Source organism: Motacilla alba, chromosome 12 (genome assembly GCF_015832195.1).
Source record: "Motacilla alba alba isolate MOTALB_02 chromosome 12, Motacilla_alba_V1.0_pri, whole genome shotgun sequence".
NCBI lineage: Eukaryota > Metazoa > Chordata > Aves > Passeriformes > Motacillidae > Motacilla > Motacilla alba.
Genome location: NC_052027.1, coordinates 15,460,361 through 15,481,906, shown reverse-complemented (window position 1 = coordinate 15,481,906; position 21,546 = coordinate 15,460,361). Strand labels below are relative to the sequence as shown.

Here is a 21,546-nt window from a genome sequence, read left to right as displayed (position 1 = left end):
ACTCTTGCTACTCTGTGGAGAATGGCAGAGGAAGAAGTCACAGGGACTCAATTCCTAAAACTCATCAAAAACTGTCAGTCTCAGGGGGCATTGTTGGCCTTTTCATTCAGAGAAGTTGCTGGTACTGAGACATGTTGATTTCTTGGAATGAACTGATAAAAACTCTTTAAAAACTCATCCTCTTCAGTTAATGTATGTGAGGTATGTCTCTTTTTTGATGGAGGAGGGCAAGTAATCAGAGCAAGACATCATTTTCCAGGATAAACCTGTGATCGGAGTGCACTCGTTCTCTGAAGGCATGAAGCTGGAAGCTGTGGACCCAATGGCTCCCTTTGTTATCTCTCCTGCTACAGTTCTCAAGGTACCAGAGCTCTTAAACCAGTCCTGCTGAGATTCACTTCTACTGCTGTTTGTGTTCTTAAATGCTCAGGGAATTCTCATTAGCTGGTTATCTTAAAATCTTCTGCTAGTTTCCAAGTGAAGTGTTTTGCGCGTCTCCCTCAGGGGACAGGCTGCGTGATCAAACAGCTGCTGGTGGTGAAGCCACTGGATTTCAATGGAGGGGAAAAGTTCCATAAAGATACAAGCTCAAAAGATCAAATGATGAAAATTTGTCAAACCCAGATTTTTAAAATTGGGTGTATACCCTCACAATCTGAGTATCCACCTCAGAGATAGTTTTTTGGGGTTTTGATTTTGTGAAGGTTATGTCATTACTGTGTACACATGACATTTAGATGGCTTGATTTCCAAACGAGGGGTTTCAAAGTTGAAATTAAAACTCTCCAACATGATCAGGCATTCCTTTTCTTGCTATTTGCTTGTCCTGCTTCTATTTGCTTCAGAAGCGTAGTGCTTTTATTTGTGACAGTCCATCCCAGGATGCAGTTCAGCCTTGTTGAAATAAGCAGTTTGTTATAGAATAGTAAGAAGACCACAGATGCTATTTTCTGTGCATTTTTCATGAGAAAATTTCCTAAGGCACTAGGTCACCTTATCTTTTAAGTGCTCAGACATAAAGTTATATTTATATTTGTTAAGTTTCTGGATAATGCAGATGAGTCTGCTGGTTTATAAATCCCAAAGATTCTTTTAATTTTATTTTTTTGTAACTCTCCCAGTATTTCAAGGTAAAGGGTTTCCATCAGGCAATGCTGCTGTTTAATAAAGTTATCAGAATCTGCATCTCACAAGAGCCCGTGGTTCTCTTTTGGCTGACTGCAGGTGTACAATGACAAATATTTCATGATAGAAATTGATGACTTGAGAGCCGAGCGCGCGAGCAGCCAGCGCTACGTCTGTCACGTCAACAGCGCCGGCATCTTCCCGGTGCAGTGGAGCCTGAAGAACGGGCTGCACCTCAGCCCCCCCCCAGGTAGGTCTGTGCAGCCTCCTCCTGCTCCCCTCTGCTCAGCACAGCCCCTGGGCAAAGCAGTGGCATGGAGCAGCACAGGAAAGATCCAGTATTGTATTAGCATTGCCCCCAGACAGGGGGAACGATGAATCTGACTCCGTGTTCTCAGAAGGCTAAGTTATTATTTTATGATACTATATGATATTAAAGAATACTAAACTAAACTATACTAAAGAATACAGAAAGGATATTTACAGAATGCTAAAAAGATAATAATGAAAGCTCATGACTCTCTGACTCGTGAGTCCCAACACAGCTTGGCCCTGATTGGCCAAAGAGACAAAACAACTCACACCAGAATCCAATGAAACAATCACCTGTTGGTAAACAATCTCCAAACACACAATCTCCAAACAATCTCTAATGAAACAATCACCTGTTGGTAAACAATCTCCAAACACATTCCACATGAGAAAAACACAAGAGAAGCAAATGAGATAAGAATTGTTTCCCTTTTCTCTGAAGCTTCTCAGCTTCCCAGGAGAAAAATCCTGGGTGAAGGGATTTTTCAGAAAATGTGAATGTGACAATCCAGCTCTGAAAATCAGGAGGTTTGAGTTTGGGGAACTGAGGTTTCCCAGGCATGAGTGTGGATTTGGGAGGATGAGAGAGGCTGAGGATGTCATGCAAAACAACCTGAACACTGGAATGGATGGAGTGAGTGTTCCAGGCCTGAAAGAAATGTTGATTTCAGACTTAATTAACATGCTATCAGAAGCCTGTAGTCTTTGCATTGGATTTTTGCTTCTGGTCAGAATGGAACATTGTTATCCAACATTTCGTAATATTTTTAGGCTATCTTATCACTCAGAAATTAATGAACTACTTTTTTGACCAACGGCCTATCAGGCACTGTTGCAGATTGTTGAAACATTGCTTCAGGACCTAAGGGAATAGGGTAGTGTTCCTGCACTGCTGAAATATTTATTGATTTTCTCAAACTAGAAATGTCACTGGTACTGTAAAGCCTGATCCTCTGCTCTCTTACTTGCCACCCCACAATTGAGAGTGTTTTGTTTTAGCTGCCCCTTACGACAGGGGAGCAGAGACCATAGCATGTTTGTCTGCTGCCTTTGCTTGGATAAGGTGTGAAAAGTGGCTCTGCCTGACCAGCATTTCCTAGAATTTTGCATGTGAAAAGTGAAGTCTCACTTTATAGGCATGTGACTGGAGCTGACAAAGATTTTAAGTTTCTGTTCACATTTCCCTGGACACGGTGGTCATTGTGAATCGTGTGAGGTCTCAGGAGCTCTACTGGCACTGGTAAAACTGAGAAAATGAATAATAAAGTCCTTCTGTGGTTCAGCCCTTTCTGAGGAGAAGAGTCACAGAATAAGTTAGGTTGGACTGGTGAGGTCACTCCTCAAACCCTGGCTTCAGTTTTGGGCCTCTCACTACAAGACAGACATTGAGGGACTGGAGCATGTCCAGGGAAGGGAATGGAGCTGGGAAAGGGGCTGGAGCCCAAGTCCTGTCAGGAGCAGCTGAGGGAGCAGGGGGTACCTGGAGAAAAGGAGGCTCAGGGGGAGACTTTGGTTCTGTACAATTTTAGATTGTCATGTTAATACTATATTCTTACAGTATGTTGTTTGATTTCTTAAAACTATTGTCCCAGATGTCCCTTTAAGGGGAGTGGAATAAGTGCAGCACTTGTGTCCTTGCTAATTTACTGCCAGCCTCAAAGTGACATGGCAGCACACTTTTGGGCCCCATTCCCTTCAGTTATTTGCTTTTACTTAGATCACAGGGAAGCCAAGTATTTCCCCCAAGAAGAATATAATTTTTCTTGGAAGGATTCTCTGTCTCCTGATGGACTCTTTGTTAAGACACTTCCCTTCAGACGTGTGCAGATCTACAGCTGTTATCAGACTTGATGAGGCTCTTGGCACATCTTACTGCTCTCTTTAATGACTTCGTGTTTAACATGTCTTTGAGAGAGCAGCGTGTTGATATTGTGCACGTTTTGAGTGCTCTGTTTTAAAAAAATAGTTTCAGAGCTGACACAACAGCAGTTGCAGAAATTTTTCCTGCATTTCATCTGTACTCTGTGAAACTATTTAAGATGGTTGAAACTGTTAGGGGTGAAACTGCTTTCCTGTGTTTCAGTTGCTGCCCTTGTCTGCTTGGCAGATTCATTGTTCAGGTTGGAGTGGTCTGACCTCACATGGCTCCCTGAAGCCCTAAGTCAGCACACAAACCTGAGTGACCCAAACAGATCTCAGTCTCTGTGTATCAGGTGGGTTTGAAATGAGTCTCTGCTGTTAAACTCTAACTCTTGGCTCTTGGCTGTCCTAGGTTACCCTGGGCAGGACTTCGACTGGGCTGACTACCTCAAACAGTGCGGAGCCGAGGCAGCTCCCCAGAGCTGCTTCCCTTTGGTAAGGTTCTCCTGCAGGAAAATCTCCTCTGCTGCCTCAGTGACACCCCTGGTTCCAGGGAGAGGAACCTTTTTTGTTTCTTACTTAACCTGCCTTTCCAAATAGAGTAGAATATTTGAGCTGGGAGGGACCTGCAGTGATCAATTATCCCATCCAATGCCTGACCCTCTTCTGGGCTAAGCAAAATTAAAATGTGTTGTTAAGGATGTTGTCCAAACACTGACAGGGATGGAGCTTTGAGCCCCTCTCAGGGAAGCCTGCTCCAGTGTTTGACCACCCTCTCAGTAAAGAGGTGCTGCCCAGTGCCCAGTCTGAACCTGCCCTTGCAAGCATTCCCACACATCCTGTCCCTGGAGATCAGCACCTGCCTCTCCACATCCCTTTCTCTGGGAGCTGCAGGGAGCAATGAGGTCACTCCTCATCCTCCTTTTCTCCAAACTGGACAAACCCAGAGTCCTGAGCTGTTCCTCACAGGGCATTCCTTCCAGCCTCTCACCAGCTTTGTTGCCCTCCTCTGGACACATTTGAGCACCTTAACACCTTACCTGTGATAACTCAGGAAGCAGAAGAGATCAGACAGTATAAATGAGAGTGCACTGAAGCAGCTGCATGCCAGCTTCCTAGATAGGGAAGCAGTGGACCAAATGCTTCAGTTGTGATAAAGCAGACTGAAAATAAATGTTTGTTTTGTGAAATTGAGATGTGTAAGAGTCCGTGGAAGAGACATAGAACAGCATCAATCACTGGCACTCCTGTAGCTGTGGAAACAGGGCCTTTTGATAGACCTTATTTTCATTTACTAAGGGTACTCTTTCAATCTTCCATCCTTTCAGCTTGAAAAATTAATTCCATTGTATTAATCAATACAAAGTCATCTTAAATTAGTACCCAGTAATCATTTTACATTAACCAGTGCCTGAAGGACGTGCAAGATTTTGGGCTTTTGTTGGTTCAGTGACAGTATTGCTGACCCCCAAAGCACAATACCTTGTCAAGCAGGAAAGGGTACTATTAACACCTGCCTTCCATACTTGGGCTATTGCAGTGCTTAGGGGCAGAAATTAGAATGAATAATTACCAGTTTTTGAAGCGAGTGTTGCTGGCTATGAATTCTTGTTGCCCTTGTTCTGTCTTGTAAACTATGGCATCTTAGAACAGGTCACTGAATTTATTATCCGTTTTCTGAGAAGAGTTGATCACTGTAGACTGGTTCCAGAATTCATAATGTATTGATCCTGTAATTACATTGCAGAGTGGCTCTGGGAAGAAGAGTCCTCTGTCTGGCTGGTACTTATCATCTTTAATTCAAGAGCTCCAGAGCTGGATAAATACCTATTCTTATGTTTTAGGGATTTTTTTTTATATAAATGCAAACTATATTGGTGAATAAAGTAAGACCCTACTTATCAAAAAAATGTAAAATGAAAAGAAAGCTTCCTATTCTGCCTGCCAGAACTCAGACAAGGCAGGAATGTTATTTGCATACGTAAAGTGGATTTCCAAGTTAACATGATAGAATAGAGAACCTGGTCAGACTATTTGTCAGACTTATCACTCAGGTGGCAAGCAGCAGAGAATTTCTGATTGCTGAGAATGCACTCAATCCTTTCGGTGAGCCTGAGCATCCTTATTTTTTGAGGACAAATAGGTTCTTTGCTAGGTCTGGCTGTAGGGCCTTTTTTAACTTCAATTTGTTGTAGTTCCTGATATATCTTACTTGTTTACAGTGTGCTAATTATCTGAAAGCTCCTCTGTCTGTGGTATCTTTCTGTGTTATTCAGGCACAGAGGGCTTTGTGTTGCTCCTGTTTGTGGATATTCATACTGAAGTATTCTGGCTTTTTCCTAGTTAACTTCTGACCATGGATTTAAAGAGAACATGAAACTCGAGGCTGTGAACCCAGTTGATCCTGAAGAAGTTTGCATTGCTACAGTCACCAAGTTAAAAGATTCGTACCTCTGGCTTCAGCTGGAGGGTAAGCTGATTTGGGGGGAGAGGAGTGCTTGCCCATCGCTACGCTTGCTTGTAGTGCCATCCCCGAACCTGAGGAGCATTTGGAGCAAACTCACTGTGTGCAGAATATGGACAGCAAGGCACAGTTTCCTCAATGAAATCATAGTCAAAACCCACTTGCATTGTCTGTTTCCAGTTTGCCTTGGCTGGCACTGCTTATTTAAGGCAAAAAAGGCATTTGTGCATTGCAGTGTCAGTGCTGGGCTCATGCACCGTGCAAAGTGCTGAGCAGGGCCTCGTGGAAAGCAGGGGCCTTGTGACAGTTTCACAGCTGAGTGACTTGCATTCTGAGCAAGCCTTGGCCAGACCTAGGAAGGAAAGTTTCTTCATTAAGATAGAGTAAGCCTGTGTCAGCTGTTCTCCATTATAATCCCATTTCTTGATTGGAAGTACATCAGCATGCACTTGCTATGCACTGTGCATCTCTGCTAAACTGTGGAAGGAAAATTCCCATCTCCAGCCTTTATGAGGAAGTAAATGAGGTCAGGAAAGAATCTGGTCAGTAAAAGGGGATGAATAAATGATTGTTATTGTGTTCCAGATACACCATAAATCAAAGCAGCTTCACTAACAAACATGCAGCAAGTGTTAACCAAATTAGAGGTCTTATGACTTGTTTCAATTTTTTCTCTTCTAAACTGAACAGGCTCCAAGAAACCCGTCCCTGAGTGTATAGTGAGTGTGGAATCAATGAATATATTTCCAGTGGGTTGGTGTGAGACGAATGGATATCAGCTCAGGCCTCCTCGCAAAGCAATAGGTACCAGTTCTCTTCTGTTTGCAGTGTTGGGGTAGAGCTGGTGAGACCTGCCAGAGCAAATGACTGCAGAATTACTGCTGGCACCGCTGAGTTTGGAAACCTTCATCCTGCACAGAGAATCTCTGTGTTGCACAACTGTGCCCCTGGCTGTTGGGGCCAGCTGGAAACCCTGCAACTTCAAACCCCACAGTGTTGGCTTGAGGCCCCTGCATGCTGTGGGGACAATCCATTGGCCTAACAAAGAAATTCTACCTGTGTATGAACACCCCCCATGCTCTGCATTTTCTGTCTGAGCTGTTCTTGCCATGTATCTGACCCTGATACTGATTTTGCACGTGCACTTGTGCAAAGTCAAGTTAATGCCACGACAAAGCAGTGTGGATTGTGTGCGCATTTGGAGTCAGAATAAAGGAGACTAATTTTTCTCAAAGGGCCAGGTGGTGATGATCCCTAATGAAAAAGTGCTGAAGAGTAAACCCTACCTTTTTGACTACACTAGTAGGTAGAATAAGACTGGTTAGTGAGGCATGTTTATTAAAGTTTCATGGGAAGTGGAGAAACTGAAGAATTTCTTCAGTGTTCCTTAAGTAAGATAAGAAAATTTTTAGATTGAAATGAGCTGTCATTTTCTGCAAGTCAAAGCAAGAGAAATTAATCTGCTTGCACTGCCAAGGACAAATGAGGAAGAAAAGGGGGGATCCTAATTAGATAATTAGGATAAATATTATCTAATAATTAGATAAAACATAATTTGAAAAAAAAAATCCAGAAGTTTGCTGGGGCCAAAGCCTGAAATTGCTGAAGAGGCATAATGTTGCATTACCTTGCTTTATTTTACTACCTGGTTGTGAAAGCCAGAATTAGCAAGTGGACCCATCACCTAAATTACTGACTTGGTTGCAGCAGTGTTTTCCTCATAGCAATTGGCTTAAGTCATTGGTGTTTCTAACCAGCTGATTCCATTCCATTTCAAAGTTTAAGGTGCCAAAGTTACTGTGCCAGTAAAGTGACACATTGGGCCAAAGAACATAACCTTTGGGTGCTGAAAAAGAAAGTATGTCATTCCTTTTTTGGCTGGCAGTACAGGTGGTTTAGAGGCTCTGATGCAAATAAAGAGGCACAGAAGGTAAAATTTTGTAGAAAACTGGGCCATGTGCATGCTTGATTTAAAGAATTTTTAATGGAAGGTGAAGTAAACCTTCTGGTTCTCTTCAAATTACTTGGGCCAGTGTACCTCTCATGCAGCTGGGTCAGTTGTCTGACAGCGTTGGGAGCAGATCCTTTTTGCTGTATAATTTAAAGAAATGAGTCCACTATATATATATATATATATGTATGTATGTATAGAGTTCTAGATGCTTCATTTGTTTGCCTCTCATGTTTTGCTCGTTTTGTTTTTCTTTCAGTAAACAAGCAGAAAAAAATTGCAGTAGTTCAACCAGAGAAACAGTAAGTAACAGGTTATTTGCTGTTGTTTTTTGTTGAGTTTTTTCTCTTTATTTTTCAACTGGAAAATATGCTGTGTTAGGGAAGATGTAGATTTGCAAAAGTGCTGTACTGAGGCTTGAGAGATTCCACAGTCCATTTGTGTTAATGCTGGTAGATTCTGCTGATGTTCAGAAAGACCTTTTGCACTACAGTAAGAGGAGATAGAAAGCCTGGAGTTTGGTTTTTTGTAATTGTGCCTTCCCAGATGAAATTTGGCTCAAAGCAGGCAGAAAGAAGAGTTCTGCTAATATCTACAATGAGTCTAGAAACTGTGTCATGCACATGGAGCTCAGTCGTGTAAGCCTGCTCAGAAATGGAATGCTCACAGTTGGCTTTATTGACTCTTACAGCTTTACAAACACCAGAGCTGTCAGTGGTCCTGCCAGTGTTTGCATTGCTCCTAAAATACAGAGCAGACTAGACTGTTCCCCCATGTTTTGGAGTTGGGATCCTTACCAGAGTACTGGAGTCATTTTGGTTGTATTTTGTTTCAAATCCAGCTTTTTCAGAATGCATAAGGTGAGGGTACACTGCCTTGTGCTGTGAAATGTGAAGTTAGAAGGAGTCAATGGATGTAAACTCCTTTGGGAGGGAGCTGTCACCATGGTAGCCCATGGACTTCAAGCAAGGAAGGATTGCTGCTGGCTGTAGCAGGACAGAAGTCCTTTCCAAATGGAATTTGGCAGTTTCTTCATGTTATTGTGAAACAGGGGAGGTATAAAAAGCAGGTTAATAAGGCTGGAGCTGAGGAAAAAAAATGTAATGGCGTTTTAGTAATAAAGAGGTTGCTGTCATGACTATCTGCTTTCCCAACCTCCTTCTTTCAATTTCAGAATTTTATCTTCAAGGACAGTTCATGATGGACTAAAGAACCAGGAACTGAACTCTTCTGACTCAGGTATTGATCACAGAGGTCAGGCTAACAAAGGCAGTGTCCTGTAAGAGTTCACCTGCTCAGTCCTGTTAGGAGAGGGAAGGGGAGGAAAGGGTCTGGAGATTTTCATCCCTTGATGGTTTGTTGAACTTCAAAAATGAATGAAACAAACAAAAACCTGCAGTTACTTGTGTTCTGCATTTCATATGTGCATTAAGCCTGGAAATCAGGTTCTTACACCAGAACATTGCCCCTCCAGCAGAGGATATGTGGAGCTGAATGTGCACTGTGACTGTGCAGGTGACCTTCTATTGTCACCTGTTCAGTTTGATCATGTGGGAGAAGCAGGTGTGCTGTATCTGTGCTCAGAGTTGTTGGATTCTGGCTTTGGGAAGCAGATCTCTCTGGTTTTATTGTTAACTTCATCACGATGATAAACAAAACCAATTCAAACAGCAAACTGCTTTGTGTGCCAGATGGCAAAATCTAATAATTTTCTCAACTGTTGCAAGAAGGAATGTGATGAATAAGTACATCTGCTGGTGAAAGTCACACAGATCCATCCATTTGGCAACACAGTGCCTCCTCCTCTGCTGTTTTCTGTACAGTGAAGTGCACATCTGAAGCTTCACTGAAAGCAAGATAAAAATGATGTGCCCTTGTTTATCATTTTAATTGGCTTTTAATAGAGTCATAATGTAAATTTGACTTCATTTATTTATCTGCCAGTTTTCAACTGCTGAATTTAAAGTCTTTAAGTGGTAGTGTTGCTCAGTCAAGAAAAACTACAACACTGCTGGGTAAAACAATATTGGTTCTGTACATAAGTGTATTGCAATATATATTAATACTTGAATTTTGAGCAATGCTGAACCATTAAATAGATTCAGAGAGCTTGATGTCACTTCATTGAAGGTCAGTTTATCAGTTGCTGAATCTTTTGTTTGCTAATCAAAAGAAAAGGATCTAAAAATGCCAAGCAATGTGATGCTGCAGTTTAGGATAAGCAGTGGAGAATAATTGCCAGTTTCTCTGGTGGCAGAAGTTTGGGGGAGAAAAGATTTACTGGAAAATGTAATTGCTGTGTAGGAACTGCTTCTGCTACCAAAAAGTTGGGATTGTCTTTGTCTTTGCTGTTCTCACTGGTGTGATACCATGAAGCAGCAGACTAGCCAGGAGGGAATGTTTCTTTTCTGATACATGACCATCTTTATTTACTGCAGCTTGACAATTTGCAAGCACGGGTGTGAAGTATGAAAAATGTTTTGACAACGTGGAATAACTAATGGTGCCATTGCAAACGTGACACAGAAACTACCTCAAATCCCTGTCATTCAAGACTTTTTCCCCTCCTTTTTTTACAGCAGATAAACTGTTACCTACTGTGAGATTCTTTCCTGGGGCATCTGCAGCGTGTGATTTAAATGTTTGTTTTCTCATTTCTCACTTCTCAGTGGTAATTAATGGCAAGTACTGCTGCCCAAAGATCTACTTCAACCACCGGTGCTTCTCGGGGCCTTACCTGAACAAAGGCAGGATTGCAGAGCTGCCCCAGTCCGTGGGACCTGGGAACTGTGTGCTGGTGCTGAAGGAGGTGAGCTGATGGATACACTGCAAAAAGCTGTGGATCTCAAACACCAGAGTATCTCTCTAATTACAGATGGGTAATTCAGAAATTTAAGCTGATGATAAGTAAGGAGTGTCTTTTTGCATATAATAATGTATAAATCATGAATGATTTTATGAATGGCTGATAAGAGTAAAAGCCTCTCATTTATCTAAGTAACACTCAGCCTTCTACTGCTGGATTTTATTTTCTGTTAAAACAGTATAACCTGTAATTACCACAATCAAAAGAGTTAGTATCTTTTTATAGCTGTAATAAATGTTTCCATTTTAATTAACAGAAATTAGCTGGAGATAATCCCAAAATTCCTTTACAGTTTGCACTGTTGGTGGTAAAACAGAGGAAATACAGATTTTCTTCGTCAAAATGGCAAACTGCATTCAGTAATTGGGAAATGAAATGAGTTATCTGTGCTTTATAAGTTGGATACAATTTGCATAGATCAGGTGAAAATACAGTTTGGCTTCTTAATGTAACTGAGGGAGGAGGAGGCCAATCTTCAATGGTAGAGAGCTTCTTTTCCAGAAGGTGTTTCACAGCAAATTTACAGATACTTTAATGTAATAATTATTTTTCTGAAATTTCAAAAAAGATCATGAGGTGGTTATTATATGACTTGAGAGCTGGAAATGTCCCAAGACATAACTAACTGGATATGCACACTTGAGCTGTCATTAAATGATCACTTTATATATAAGAATTGGCTCAACATACCTGGAATTTTTACCTTCCCTACCAAGTATCTTAACGGGGTAAGACCTTAAGAAAGACTTTCTGGCAGACACGCTGTAAAACAAGAGTCTGGTTGTCAAGAATCAAGCAGACTATTGAAAAAGGTCCAATTTTGCATGCAGAAAAGTACCCTATCCTTTCTGCCTGTTTCAGTATTTTATTGAAAGAACTGCAAAAGAGCAAATATGAAATTCAGTGGCGGCTTCATTTAATCTTGAAGGTTTACTCTGCTTCATTGCCTGAAAGCAGAAAGTGTGCACAAATCCTGCTGATGTGCAGGTGCTGAGTGGTGCTGAAAGTTCAACCAGTATGCTCAGTTGCATTCATTTCAGTTGTGAGTCTTGCTCACTGTAGGAATCCTAGAGAGAGTTTGATGCTTGCATTATATTTAATACTTTTCTTTGATTTCTGGATGGCTGCATTAGTAGCAATAAAACTCCAAATTTGTAATGTCAAGGTTGTTATGCACCCGGTTGGGAATGATTTGGAATAAGCACACAGTGAGCATAAAAAGTACAATTAGAGTGCGCATTTTGTACTATCCCCCACTAACTTCAGGTTATTCACAACTTCCAAGTTTCTTTACAGTACTCTAGAAATTATTATTTTGTTAAAATACAGACCTTATCATGGTTCCTGGAAGCAAAACAGATGAGAGTTTAGCATTCTGCACTATGGTTTTGTTGTAAGCAGGTTAGCAGGCAGCAAAATCCTGCAGCGTTTTTTGGCACATCTTCACATGACATACAATCTTTGAGATAATCGCTGAGATTTAGCCAAGGTTATGCAAGTTTGGGAGTTCTCAGCCCCAGGCATTAATTTAGTGATGTGTAATTCAAGGGCAATGACTTGGAAATTGCTGGATACACTTGTGACTCTGCAGACAAATTCTGAGGGCTGGGAAGGCCCAAAGGGTCGGCTGCTCTCAGTGTTCCTTTTGGCACTGTCAGGAGGTGTCTGTAATCCTGCTGTGAATGAGTGCTTTGATGCTAGATAATTTGGATGAATAGGAGTAATTTCCTATTCTGCCCTGGCACTTGAAAACAGATTTATTGTACAAATAACTTACACATGTTTTCTGCTCTCCCCTCCCGCGCTGTAGGTTCTCACTTTATTGATCAACGCCGCCTACAAACCCAGCCGTGTCCTGCGAGAGCTGCAGCTGGATGAAGAGGCTGCCTGGCATGGCCATGGAGAGACCCTAAAAGCCAAGTAAATTCTTGTCCTGTTCCCTGGCTTCTCAGTCCCAGTAGCTGTTCTCTGCAGGCTGTGCTTTAGCTTACGTTTCAGGGAAGGAAAAATCGTTTAGAGCACATCAAGATGCCAGCAGCCATTAAGTGTTGCATTCTTTATAAATTTCTTTATGATTTCTGGTGGAGTGCATGTGATTTTAATGCTCCATAATATAGCAGTGTACTCTGCTACAGGCATGTGAGCAGCTAGAGACTGGTGTGGCACTGGTACAACATTGTACTGACAGACCTGTGGGTGAGGTTTAAGATTATTTAATTCACTTGAAGATAATTGTCAGTGTTTTAAAGCAAAAACATGTACTGCTTGGGCAGCTTCTCAGGCATTTCCACACAAATTTCTTAGTGGAAAAAGACTCTTCAGAAATAAAGTTAGAAGCTTTAAAATGGCCTGACATGGATGTCTTTCTACAGCAGTCTACCCTAAAGCACTCCCAGTTTTCCTGCTGAGCTTTTTGGGTTGAAGCTTCTTTGCAAGATTACTTTTACAGCTAGGAAAAGAGCAGTGAACGTATTTGCATATATTTGATAAGTCCAGATATTCCTTTATAGTCTAGAGATGGTTTTGTAATTAGGTCACTATGTTTGCATATTAGAGATTAGATTTTCCCAATGTGCCACTGCACACTTTCCTACATAATTTTGAATGTGTCAGTAATTCTTTTGTTGGATCGGTTTCATGTGTAAAAAGTCATCTTTCCACATATTGGAGGACTGCTCTGAATTGGGGAATAGGAATATGACAGAGGTTAGTCTAAATAGAAGGTGAAGCTGAAGAATAAAGAAAAAAATATTTGTTAGTCTCGCTGAAGTTGCTGTTTGCTTTCTTTTGCCACAGTAGTGACACCAGGGGTATCTGGACTATGATGATACAGTTGGTTTTTACAAGGTATTACATAGGTACTTGCAGGCCTGAAACATCTCGGGTAGATATCAGCCCATGCTTGTAGCTGTGCTGGGAGGGCAAAGCAGCAATGCTGAGCAGCTCTGGCAGGTATTGCACAGTGCAGCTCTTCCAGTGTAATGGCAAGATTGATGAACAAAAAGAAATAATTTCTTCATTTAAATCAAACAGGAGCAGTATGTGGAGTCATGCAAGTGATTGTCCCAGGGAATTGTTCATCAGTTGGACAAAAGCTGATTGGAAATGTGGCAGTGGTCCCCTTGCCTCCACAGGACGAGCACAGAAAGGCTCGCCAAAAGCTGTCTGCTGTTACCTGAAGGAGCTCAGTGGGTGCTCTCAGCCTTGGTTTGAGGAGCCAGCTGTCCATGTCACAGTGGGCATTTCTGCAGTCCCATAAAAGCAAAGAGAGAGCAAACCACCTGCAAACAAGGAAAACAAATTATCTGAACTCTGGGACAGTCCCCTCAGATGGTGTTTTGTAGCTGTTGATGGGGCACTGTTGCTGTGTTTGGTACTGCAGCCACCTCTGTAACGGATTTTTTTTTATTTGGGGATCTGACAGAAGAGACAGGAGCTCCTGTTTCCTGGACTTGGCAATCCATAAAGTTCATAATTTCTCATATTTTTTCTCAGTTTGATCTCAGTATTTTTGTACACCTTTCAATGAAGTCCTTTCTTTTATCCAGGTAATTAGAAGATTCCTAATTACGCCTGTATTTTCAATGCTAGATACAAAGGCAAGAGCTACCGTGCGACCGTGGAGGTTGTGAGGACGGCAGATCGGGTGGCAGATTTCTGCAGGAAAACCTGCATCAAGCTGGAATGTTGTCCAAACCTCTTTGGCCCTCAGATGGTGCTGGATAAGTGTTCAGAGAACTGCTCTGTCCTGACAAAGACAAAATACAGTGAGTAGTTCCCCGATCCACACCAAGGTGGAATTTGGAGTGTTATATTTTAGTTTCTTTTGACTTTGACTCCAGAAGGAGCAGCTCAAGAACTACATAAGAGAGGCCTACAAAATATTCATGTTCCAGTGGGTAGGAGAGAAAAAATAAATTCTGCATTAAGTGGTAGAACCATGGCTTAACTTCTGTTGTGTGCTTAAAACTTCATCTTTTTAAAACAACTTTTGGGACAAGAACTGACTAGTGTTGTAATTTAAGTGGCATTATAATTGCTTTTACCAATTCGTGGTGGGGAAAAAAATGTAACGCTTTCAAGCTCTTTTCTTAGTTTTTAGGGATTTTGTAAACTGGCTTTAACCATTTGACACTGTGAGAACAAACAGTGCATTGAGGCCATGTTTAAAAACTACAAATCATCATAAAAATCACCATTAGATTGGACCAAATCTTTGATAATTTTTGCATAAAATAGGATCTTTTGAGGTCTTCCCAGAGATGGAGGAAATAAATCTTCACAGGGCAAACAAAATTCATCAGTAACTCTTGTTCCTTAAATCAAATTGAAGTGGAAAATATAGACATAGTGATTTTGAAGATTTGGAGAACTGGGGTTCCTATTGGGAAGTGTCCTTCTACTGATTTTCCAGTCCTGATGAGGGGCAAGCATAATTGGTGACACTGAAGGTGCATTTCAACAGTGAGCTCCTTTCTTCTGTCCTGGCAGCACACTATTATGGAAAGAGGAAAAACAAGCGGATAGGTCGGCCCCCGGGCGGCCACAGCAACCTGGAAGTAGCCATGAAGAAACCAAATAAAAGACGGAAGAGACGAAAACATTTCTTTGTTCATAAGAAAAAACGTTCTTCTGCATCTGTGGATAACACTCCAGCTGGATCTCCCCAGGTAGGACACTTCTCATGGATCTGGGATGTGATCTTTGACTGCTTCATTTGAAACAGCAAACATTAGTTCCTTGTAACTTCAGGGTTACAGCTGCTTTTTTTCTTTTCTCCCAACTCTTCAGGGCAGTGGGGCAGAAGAGGAGGATGACCAGGACGAGGTGGATGAAGAGTCTCTGACTGAGGACAGCACCTCAGAGCACCAAGATGAGCTGCTTGAAGAATCAGAGGTGTCAGAGAAGAAATCCCTATCATCATCTCCCACCCAGAGTGAACTGTCTCATTCCCTGGCTCAGGACCGAGACAAGCGGAAGAGGAAGCTCAGGACCTTCTCTTTTTCTGATGATGAGAATAAACCTCCTTCGCCAAAGGTAACTCAGAATGTAGATTTCTGCCCTGGCTTGCTCCCTGCTGAGCAAGCACCAAAATCTTAGGGGTATTAACTACAATATGTGTGTTGTCTGTTTCCCTGTGAAGGGTGTTGTGAAAACTCTACAGAATAATTAAAATCCATGATGGTTGTTATGATTGAGTCATAGGACTGTAGTAAAGACTAAGCATATGTGGTATTTTGAGAATTCTTTTGGCTTGTCTAGGACATAAAGATGGAAGTTGCTGAAAAGCTGCAGCTGGACAGTAACCCTCTGGAATGGAGCGTGGCTGATGTGGTACGATTCCTCAAATCCACTGACTGTGCTCCGCTGGCGAGGATTTTCCTTGATCAGGTATCATTTTCTGGCTGTTGAATGTTGAATCTGTCACTTGGCTTCTTATACCCTAAGGAGTCAGAGAAAGAATTTTTTTAATAGGGTTCTGAGGAAACAAACACTTCTGCAACCTGCAGCAGTTTGAGAGGAGAGTTCAGGCAATGACCAGAATTTTAAGGTTTTTCACTACTGGGGGGAGGATATTTTGGTCTGCAGAGCATCTGAATCTTAAAACTACAAATAATGCCTATAACAAAGCACCATGACAAAAGTCAACATTTTATTTGCATCTTGGTTAAAATTTGCCATAAAACCAGTATCTATTAAAACTGTACTATTAGAACTAATGGTTGGGGAGTTTGTGGTGTTGGGTGTTGCAGATATACTTCACCTTGTGAAACCTCTATTTCTACAGAAAGATGCAGTAGTTGGTTGAAATTACTTTCTGCATGAAATTCCCTTGCTTTCTTTTGCTGGGTTGCATTTTTTACAGTAGAATCTCCCGAGAGTCTGTGTCTCAGTGGATTTGAGCTGGCATTTCAAGAAAGGAGTTAATTTGTTGTGCGTGAGAGAGATTTTAAGCTGCCTGGGGGAACATGAAAGAAATATCTAATTCACAAATGGTCACAAATCTGAAATTACAGCAAGTCAAAGCTGAAGGAGCAGGGAGAATAACAACAAAGTCACTGTGGAATTTTTGTCTTCTGACAGGAGATCGATGGCCAGGCACTGCTGCTGCTGACCCTGCCCACTGTTCAGGAGTGCATGGACTTGAAGCTTGGACCAGCTATTAAACTCTGCCATCACATTGAGAGGGTCAAACTTGCCTTCTACCAGCAGTTTGCAAACTGAGGAGCAGCCAAGTTGAAGTGGACCTTTGAAGCACAACTACTAAAACATGCTCCTTCCTCTCTAGCAAGTAAAGCCAAATGAACTTAAACTGAGGCCCTGGTGACCTAAAAGTGTGTGTCAGCCTCAATTTTTTCTATTTCAACAGAAGGAAGACAACATCTGGAGCAAGATGCCAATGCAAACACAGGGGCTACTCTACCAGCTGCCAGCTCGGGAACACAATAGTCTCTTGCTCTATGGTTCCCTTTTTTTAATGTATTTTTTAATGATGACAGAAAAGTCTCCTCTTGTGGGAAATGACATTTCAATAGTTCTGTTGGCACAGAACTTTAAAAGGAGAAACGGATCCTGTTTACGTTCGCATGTAGGCTGCCAGAAATAACCTTTCTGTTCCTGATGTTTCACAGAGTCCCCTGCCCTCCCTGTGGATGAACGCTTGCTTTACCACAGCACTGACTTTGGAATGTGTTCTTTGCACATTCGTGTATTAATGTTGAGATTTTTAATGAATTTGTTCATTGTTAGGACAACAATGTGGCCACAGGGTTCTGAATGTGCAGTATAGGAAGAGTGTGGTTCCTTTTGAAGTTTTTTTTTTTTGTTTATTTCGGTTTGTTTTACTGTTGTTGGTTTTGCTTTTGTTTTTACTACCTCTGTAGCCTGTACAGTAGAAGTGATGAATTAAAAAGGGAGGTAACTGCTCTTTCTGGACACGTGGTCTGTGGCTGCACAGCAGTCTGGCTTCTGTGGGCATGTCCAGAGTGCAAACCAATGTCAGCTTCTGTTCCAAAGCTTTAGCTGAAACTTCTGTAGGCATAACCTGGATGTTTCCTTTTTTCAGATGTCAGAAAACTGAATTATTTTGCACTTCTCTTACAGGCAGACTGTAGGACATAAGGAAGGAAAGAGAAAGTGCCTCTGCATTTTCTATATTTGGGTTGTCAGATTTTTATTTTTTCTTTATTGTATGAAGTTATTTCCTTTTTCTTCTAGCAAACAATTGGGCCATGTACATAGAGCCTGTCAGCAGACTTTTGCTTTGCTACCTGAATATCTATTTAGAGAATACACTAAGGAAACTGCAATCAGTAGAGGACTGCAACATAGCTCTGCCAGTGTTTGCATTCTGGAAACTCTTGTGAGCTTGACTTTGTATTTTTAACTATCTACAGATGCTCAGGATCAGACTTGATGAAAATTTGGTGGGTTGGCAAGGGATTTGTGTGCTTTTATTACAGAAAAGGAAAAGGACCAGTGGGACATCTTCGTTCCATCAGTAGACTCTCACAGTAGGATGAACTGCTGATTTTAATTTTCCATGGTAATAAAACCCAATCAGCCACTTGCTGTAGGCCAGTGCTTTACACTTGGAGTAACAAGGCTTACATTTCTTTCCATTAAAGGTGTGGGGAAACTCACATCAGGCCCAAGATCTGCATCACATCAGTGCTGAGTTTCAGCTGGCTTGCATTCATTCACTCTGCCTGTTCTCAGTGTTTGGAGGAGCACAGGCAGGAGCTGGATGTGTGCAGCTCCACTCCTGTTCAAATCCATCTCTGCAGGAAGCCCCTGGCGTACAAACGCATGTGAGTTAGGCAGGTGCTTGCTGCAGGAATGGGTTTAGGAAGGATGCAGTTACTGGGTTCTGATGAACAGGGATTCCTCTGGTCAAACGGAATGACTGGAGTGTCCCTTAGGCTCAGTGTGACTGGCCATTCCAAAGCTGTGAGCTGCAGGATTCAGCAAGGATGTGGTCTGTAGGCTGAGAGCCAAGTTGGCACAGCCTGTGACTTGACCTGCCACATTGGTGTTGAGGGGGAGCTGCCTCCAGTGAAAACTGCTGGGACTAAGCAGAGCTCAGTAACTGAGGGGGGTTGCTTTTGCCCCTTAGAGTAACTGCCTAGTCAAGGCAGAACTATTCACACCATTACTAAAATCAGAATTTTTTTTTTCAATTCCAGAATCAAAATGTAAATGTCAGATTATTTATTAGCTGAATATTCCTGAAGGAGGGCAGTGTGTAGCTAGAACAATTTTTCTCCCACATTGTAAGCAGAGTGTGAAGACACCATTAAATTGCAATCAAAGTGTCCCTTTTTCCTCCTTCCACCAGATGTGTGGCCAATAAATGGATGTTTTGGCTCTTCATATTGTGCTTAGATCATTTGCCTGTACTCCAGTCCCTTAGGACAAACTCATTCATAAGCCATTAGGCTTGAAAAAATTTCTAAAGAAACACTGCTGCTTTGCTGTCAGCATCTTGTCTTGAGAAGTTTGACCAGCAGAGAACGTCTGGGCTGGAAGATGATGCTTTTGGGTCAGTGCAGTAGAATTCCCAGAGTTCTGTTGTCCTGGCGCCTGGCAGGATTGCCCTGCATAGCCAAGAGATGCTGCTTCCACCTTTCCCCATGGACAGATAGATGTCTTTTTAAGTAGTTGTCAGGAGAGGACAGAGCTGAACATGTCATTTAGTGGACCTGTTAACATGGTGCCTGGGGTTTTAAATACAAATGTCATACTCCTTTTCTCAGTAAATAAAGCAGTCAGCAGTTTCAGCTGTTAGTGGGATACTCACTGGTCACCTTTGGCACGTTTTATAGGCTGGATTTTTCTGCCTTGTTTTGGGAGGCACTGACAGTCTGGTCCCAATGGGATCTATTTTTGTTGAGATTTTCAAAAGGGATGTTTTCATTATTTGTGAAATGTTTTTATGCTGCACACGGGTACTGTACACTCTGTTTCCTGGAAAAAAATGCACTCTGTTTTATTGCTGGATTTAAAAGGGATAATTGGGGCTTTATCTTGATGGATGGTTTCTACTTGACTCTGTTTCAAGTTCCTCTTTCTCTATGCGTGGCAGATGACACAACTGCACTTACTTGTTCATCTTACTCCGGTATGACTTGAAATGAGCTCACGTGCTGCTTTAGTCACTCTGTTTCTTAAAAACTGGATTTTGTGTAGCTGGTGGCTGAATCTTGGTTTTGGGTGACAGCAATGTTTCTCCATCAGAAATTGCTGGGACTGCAGTAATTTAGGGTTCAGGGGTTTGTGCTGTCCTCTAGCACATAATTCACCATACAGTACAACAAAGCTGGAGTCCAGGAAAAGGCACTTATGTCCTCCAGATGTCTTCAGTACAAGAAAATGAGCTCTCCATTGAGCCTTGTGTACCATTAATGTGGCTGGTAACAGGAGTTTATCCTTGGCTTGACCCACTGAGGGTTTGTGTTCTTGCTTGTCATATTTTCATCTGCGTTGTGCAGTCTTGGGATTGCACATTGTAGCTTTAGAAACCTGGTGGTGCCACTTTGACTGTGCTAAGCTTAGCCTGGTTAGGCAGGAGGATTTTGTTGGGTCACTGTTGTGTGCTTTCTGCACCAACTTGAGGATTCTGTAACAGAGAAGTATTTGACCTCCAAAAATGCCATGGAGGTTTAATGTGGTAGAATTATTCCCAAAGCACAAGCAGCTTGCAGTCCATCCTAAACTGACTTGGCAGTCCTTCCAGGAGAGGAGAGGTACAGCGCTGATCTTGGTGAATGAAGACTACTTTTTTCCTATCTCAAAACAATTCTGAAAGTTCCTCTTTGAGGAATGAAATAAAAGGCAGATTAATTTTTGTTTTGTATAGAACTCCAGGAGTGTTTGCAGTCTCTCCTGGGCTTAATGGAAACAGTGCATACAGAGTCTGGGAGTGGTTTTAAAGATCACGTTCTCTGTCACAACTTTTAGCAGTATTTTGTTGTTGTTTTAGGATTTGCTAGTGTTTGTTCTTTATTCCAGTGATGCTTTAAAGGAGGGAAGGAGTATTTAGCTGCTAGGTCCACAGAAGTGTAAATATATTTACTGGCAATTGGACTGAGCACTCCATTCTTCTGTGTGAAGTACAAGCCTTGGTACTTCGTTAGCAGAAAGCCCAGTGGCTTGTGAGATTTTTGAATGTAATGGAATAGGCTTCAAAACTATTGAGCTCGAGTTGGAGACTGGATACCTTTGGACCAAATCTGTTGTTACTAGATGAAGTAGCCTTACCAGAAAGCCAAAAATATGATTCTGTACAAAGCTACTCCTTAACCAGTCCTGTCACAAAGTGTCAGCCTGGTTGCTGCCTACTGTGAGCTCAGATAACTGAAAAGTAACTAAGCACAAAGACATAGGCTGGGTCAGGAGACTTCAGATGTAGGAAGAAGGCTCCCCTTCCAAGGGATTGTGTGCTGACCCCTTGTTTCAGAGTGCTGCTGCCCTTCCCCAGACATGCATGTAGCCTTGTTTTCAAAGGCAGCCTTTTGGGTGAAGGATTGCAATGGGACTTGGGAACACCAGAGACAACAAGCCTCTTTTATTGTAGTAAAACCAAATACCAGTCTGTATGAAACACAATGAAAATGAGTTAAGGTTAGTGACACTTTGTCTCCATGGTCATTTTGGTGGTATCTGTTCTGAAATGCGCCAGACATGCAAGTGGACTTTTGATGGGAAGACAAAGTTGCTCAGTCCAGGTGCCCAGCCAGCAGTGTTTGGCTCAGCTTTAAGCCATGGAAGCACACAGATCTCGTGCTGACAAAGTTTCAAGGCAGTGGAGCTGAGTGACTTAGCACAAACAATGGGAGCAGCCCTGGGGCACGGGGTCAACACTGAGCTCTGGGCACAAAGGAATTCTCGCCCACTCTGAAAGTTGTTGAGCACCAGTTTCAAAGAAACCTCATGGCAAAACAAACAAAAAAAAATCTGGAGGTGTCA

The 21,546-nt window shown here is 42.0% G+C and overlaps 1 protein-coding gene across 1 annotated transcript in view; it reads left to right on the top strand.

The window, feature by feature from the left end:
- Nucleotides 1–21,342, top strand: part of SFMBT1 (Scm like with four mbt domains 1) — a 70,793-nt gene extending 49,451 nt beyond the window's left edge. The window contains exons 8-21 of the mRNA XM_038149114.1: nucleotides 260–361; nucleotides 1,225–1,375; nucleotides 3,710–3,792; nucleotides 5,641–5,767; nucleotides 6,452–6,565; nucleotides 7,972–8,014; nucleotides 8,887–8,951; nucleotides 10,382–10,521; nucleotides 12,389–12,498; nucleotides 14,170–14,345; nucleotides 15,070–15,248; nucleotides 15,370–15,615; nucleotides 15,841–15,969; nucleotides 16,663–21,342. Coding sequence (XP_038005042.1) covers nucleotides 260–361; nucleotides 1,225–1,375; nucleotides 3,710–3,792; nucleotides 5,641–5,767; nucleotides 6,452–6,565; nucleotides 7,972–8,014; nucleotides 8,887–8,951; nucleotides 10,382–10,521; nucleotides 12,389–12,498; nucleotides 14,170–14,345; nucleotides 15,070–15,248; nucleotides 15,370–15,615; nucleotides 15,841–15,969; nucleotides 16,663–16,803 — 1,806 coding nt within the window. The 3' untranslated portion in view covers nucleotides 16,804–21,342. The remainder of the gene's footprint in view (nucleotides 1–259; nucleotides 362–1,224; nucleotides 1,376–3,709; nucleotides 3,793–5,640; nucleotides 5,768–6,451; nucleotides 6,566–7,971; nucleotides 8,015–8,886; nucleotides 8,952–10,381; nucleotides 10,522–12,388; nucleotides 12,499–14,169; nucleotides 14,346–15,069; nucleotides 15,249–15,369; nucleotides 15,616–15,840; nucleotides 15,970–16,662) is intronic.
- The last annotated feature ends 204 nt before the right edge of the window (nucleotides 21,343–21,546 follow it).